We start from the raw sequence: 3,446 nt of genomic DNA on the forward strand, positions 1-3,446 counted from the left end.
ACAAGAGGAACTACAACTGAAAGTTGTGTTTTCAGGATTCACAAGTGTACGTGTGTTGATGTACACTTGAAGGAATTGTGTCAGACTTCCTATGGAGCTTATCTTCGAAACCCGGAAGCCAAGGGAGTGTATTAGTTTGCACTAATACTGCTGGTGAGCCATTAATGTCCTGTATGAAAACATTATTCCCTTCCTGCCCTCCCCCTCCCAGCACCATCCAGATCAGATGTTTCAGTGAAAAATTGTGAACAATGTGCAAATCTTTATATCAAGATCTTCTCAAGAGGAAGATGATGCATAATAAATTTTAAAGAAATAATTCAGCTTTCAAATAATTCTGTAGTCAGTCACAAACCAAAATTTACCTTTTTGTAATGTGTTTATTTGTGTACAAAATATGTTGTAATTTATTGATGCATGTGCAGCAAAATATTCTATCACATACAACAAAAATACACCTTTTACTCTTTCCCCTGCCCTTGAAAATGGCAACACTGTTTTGGCAGTTCAGCAGCTAAAAATAAAGTGCTATAATTAAGCAGTATTGAAATGTCTTCACTTGACAAATGTGATGTACAATTTGAGTATACAACCACATCTTTGTTAGGTTTTCACAGAACAGGAAGCTCCACATCCTGAACACCTCCAGGAGATACAAATATTTGTATATATATGTACACATGTATACACTGTATATGTAAAGTGCCAGCAAGCCTCTTTGTCCTCGTCAGTTTGTTGCATTTGTTTAGCTTTCTGTTTTTTATTGTTTTTCATTTACTCTTTCTTTTCAAAGTCAGATTCATTCACACTGGTGGGATCTCAGAGCTCACCAGCAGTTATTGAGACGCTCACCAAAGGCTGGCTTGTTGGGGGTGTGGTGTTGGTGAGAGGAGGGCAGCCTTCAGACCTCACTTGGGGACCTGGAGCGGAAGGGCACTTTGGACTGGAAACAGCCACACAACAGGAGCCACAGGGCACGCTGGATCTCCTGGTTGCGGAAGGCATAGATGATGGGATTGATCATGGAGTTGTATGTGGCGGGCAGTAGGGTGGCGTAGGTGTAGACAGCCGGGTCCTCGCGGCTGCCCACCACGCAGTAGATGGCGAAGGGCAGCCAGCTGGCACCGAAAGCGCCTAGCACTATCGCCAGCGTACCCACGCCCTTCCTGGTGGCAGCGAGATGCGGCGGCGCCAGGCAGTGTTGCTGCAGCGCTATCTGGTGTGCGTGGCGCCAGACCACCTGGCAGATGCGCACGTACAGGTGCAGCATGACACCGAAGACCGCGAAGAACGCCGCGGAGAGCAGCGCCACATGGCTGCGCGTCAGCGGCCGCACCACGCTGCAGGCGGCGCGCTCCGCCAGGCAGTTCCAGCCGAGCACCGGCAGCAGCCCGAGGGCTAGGGACACCGTCCAGGTGGCGGCCAGCAGGAGGTGCACACCCAACAGCGTCCGGCGGGAGTAGTAGGTGAGCGCGTTGTAGAGGGACAGGTAACGGTCCACCGTGATGGCCAGCAGGCTGCTGACCGAGGCAGCGAAGGAGGCCACAAGGAAGCCTATGGTGAGCAGGCTCACGGTCTCCGAGGGCACCACGTACTGGAACACGAAGTGTAGGATGAGGCCGCAGCCCGCCAGCAGGTCGGCGGTGGCCAGGCTACCCACCAGCACGAACATGGGCGTGCGCAGCGCCGGAGTGGACGCGATCAGTGCCACCACCAGAGCATTCTCGCCCGCGATCACAGTCCCGGATACGCACAACAGCACGTCCCACGGGTTCACCGCCGATAGCAGCAACCCCGACGGCCCCGCGGGCAGCTGCGATGACAGCTCCAGGGACGAATTAGCTCCGCTGCTGCCCCCCAGCGCCGCCGCCGCTGCAGGGCGACCCCATTCGCCGGTGTCCGGCGTCCCCGCCGCGGTCGCCGCCGCAGCCGTTCCCTCGGCCGCCACTGCCACCACCTGGGACTGGTTGAGCGAGGAGGCGCTCGCGTTCATCGCGGCGGGAGGCTGCACCCTGCGTGGAGGGCGAAAGCAAGCGTCAGGTGTGCGATTTAGGCTGCTATGGAACGTCCCCGTGCACAGGTGCCGAGCTCAAATTGCTCATCCCAACGGAAGCAGGGGAACAGGGGATAAGTGTCAAAACTAAAGACCTGTTGAGTGAGTGAACGAAATGCACAGGGGTCCCCGCATGGGCATCTGAGTTTTTGCACAGATATGCACATAGGTGGCATGCACTCACATGCACGCAGATCGATTCTGTAAGTGTGCCTGTAAATGCACATGCACCCGAATACACTAAGCTGGCAGTGTTTGCCTGGACTAGTCCCGCCGGGGCTTTCTCTCGCCGGGTCGGGGTGTTCCCCTAGGCTGGGCAGCGGAGTCGCTGTCCGCGGTGCTGAACGGTACGTTTCTGAGATCACGGAGACCCCTGGCTCCCCTTTTCCGGCGGAAAGGACCCGTCCCTGGCCAGCCCTCACTTCTTCCCCTCTCCACACCCTCAAAGTTCCTCCGGGGAGCCCGGCCACTCACCTGAGATTAGGACTTAAGGAAGTCGCTGGTCATGGGCGCCGTGGCGGGGCGCCGGGCTGCGCTCCCCGCGCGGACCAAGCCGCTGCCTGCGGGAGGCGGCCGGGGCCGGGCCGGAGCAGAGCTCCGGGTGCCTGTAGCTGTGCCGGCGCTGCCGCAAGTGAGAGACAGTTGCAGAAAAGGCTTCTGCGAGCAGCGCGCCAGCGGGAGATTGACAGGGCGCGGTGACGTCAGGCTCCCGGCTCCCGGTGCGGGCCAGGCACTTAGTCTCCTCCTCAGCCACCGCTGTCCCTCGCCTCCCCAACCTAAAAGACGTCTCAAAGGATTCAGGAACGAGGAGAAGGCGCGGCCAGCTTCTGTACAGAACCTCCAGCAATGGGATGGGAAAGAGAAGAGTGGAGAAAGAGGGGCGAGGAAGCCCCTGAGGCCCGGTGAAGAGGGTGAGCTGGAGGGGAGGAGAGAGGGATGAGGGTAGGTCGAAGAAGCAGCCCTGGTAAGAAAGGATTGGAGAAGTGAGAGGTTGGGGCAAGGGGGATTGACGGCAGAGTTGCTACTTTGAAGAAAATCGGTGCTGTTTGGAAGACAATTGGGAATGTTCCCCCAAAAGTACAGATTTGAAAAAGAAACAGACTTCTTTTTAAGGGTGTTTGTGACACGTGTGTTAGTTGAGTGGAGACAGGGAAGAAATGGGGAGTTGGGGAGCAGGGAAAATATGATTTAAAAGGGGACATCTGCAACCTCTGAGGAAAACAATCTCTTTCTTTGGAGTCTGCCTGTGCAAACTCCCCTCTCCCTCCATTCCCCCCCCCTTCCATCCCTCCCTCTCTCCCTCACCATCTTTCTTGAACTCTACACAGCAGGTTTCTCCATGCTCTTCTCTGTTTCTATTTCCCAATTTCAGTAGTCGATAGTGCCCTTGGAA

At 55.5% G+C, this 3,446-nt stretch overlaps 1 protein-coding gene across 1 annotated transcript; it reads right to left on the minus strand.

Annotated features, from left to right (window-relative positions):
- Positions 1-360: 360 nt before the first annotated feature.
- Positions 361-3,095, minus strand: GPR6 (G protein-coupled receptor 6). The gene is made up of 2 exons (XM_037843864.1): positions 2,528-3,095; positions 361-2,012 (listed from the first exon to the last, which is right to left on the minus strand). The coding sequence occupies exon 2, from the start codon at positions 1,991-1,993 to the stop codon at positions 902-904; it is 1,092 nt and encodes a 363-aa protein (XP_037699792.1). The 5' UTR covers positions 1,994-2,012; positions 2,528-3,095; the 3' UTR covers positions 361-901.
- Between the last annotated feature and the right edge of the window lie 351 nt (positions 3,096-3,446).

This window comes from Choloepus didactylus, chromosome 7 (assembly GCF_015220235.1).
Source record: "Choloepus didactylus isolate mChoDid1 chromosome 7, mChoDid1.pri, whole genome shotgun sequence".
Classification (NCBI taxonomy): Eukaryota; Metazoa; Chordata; class Mammalia; order Pilosa; family Megalonychidae; genus Choloepus; species Choloepus didactylus.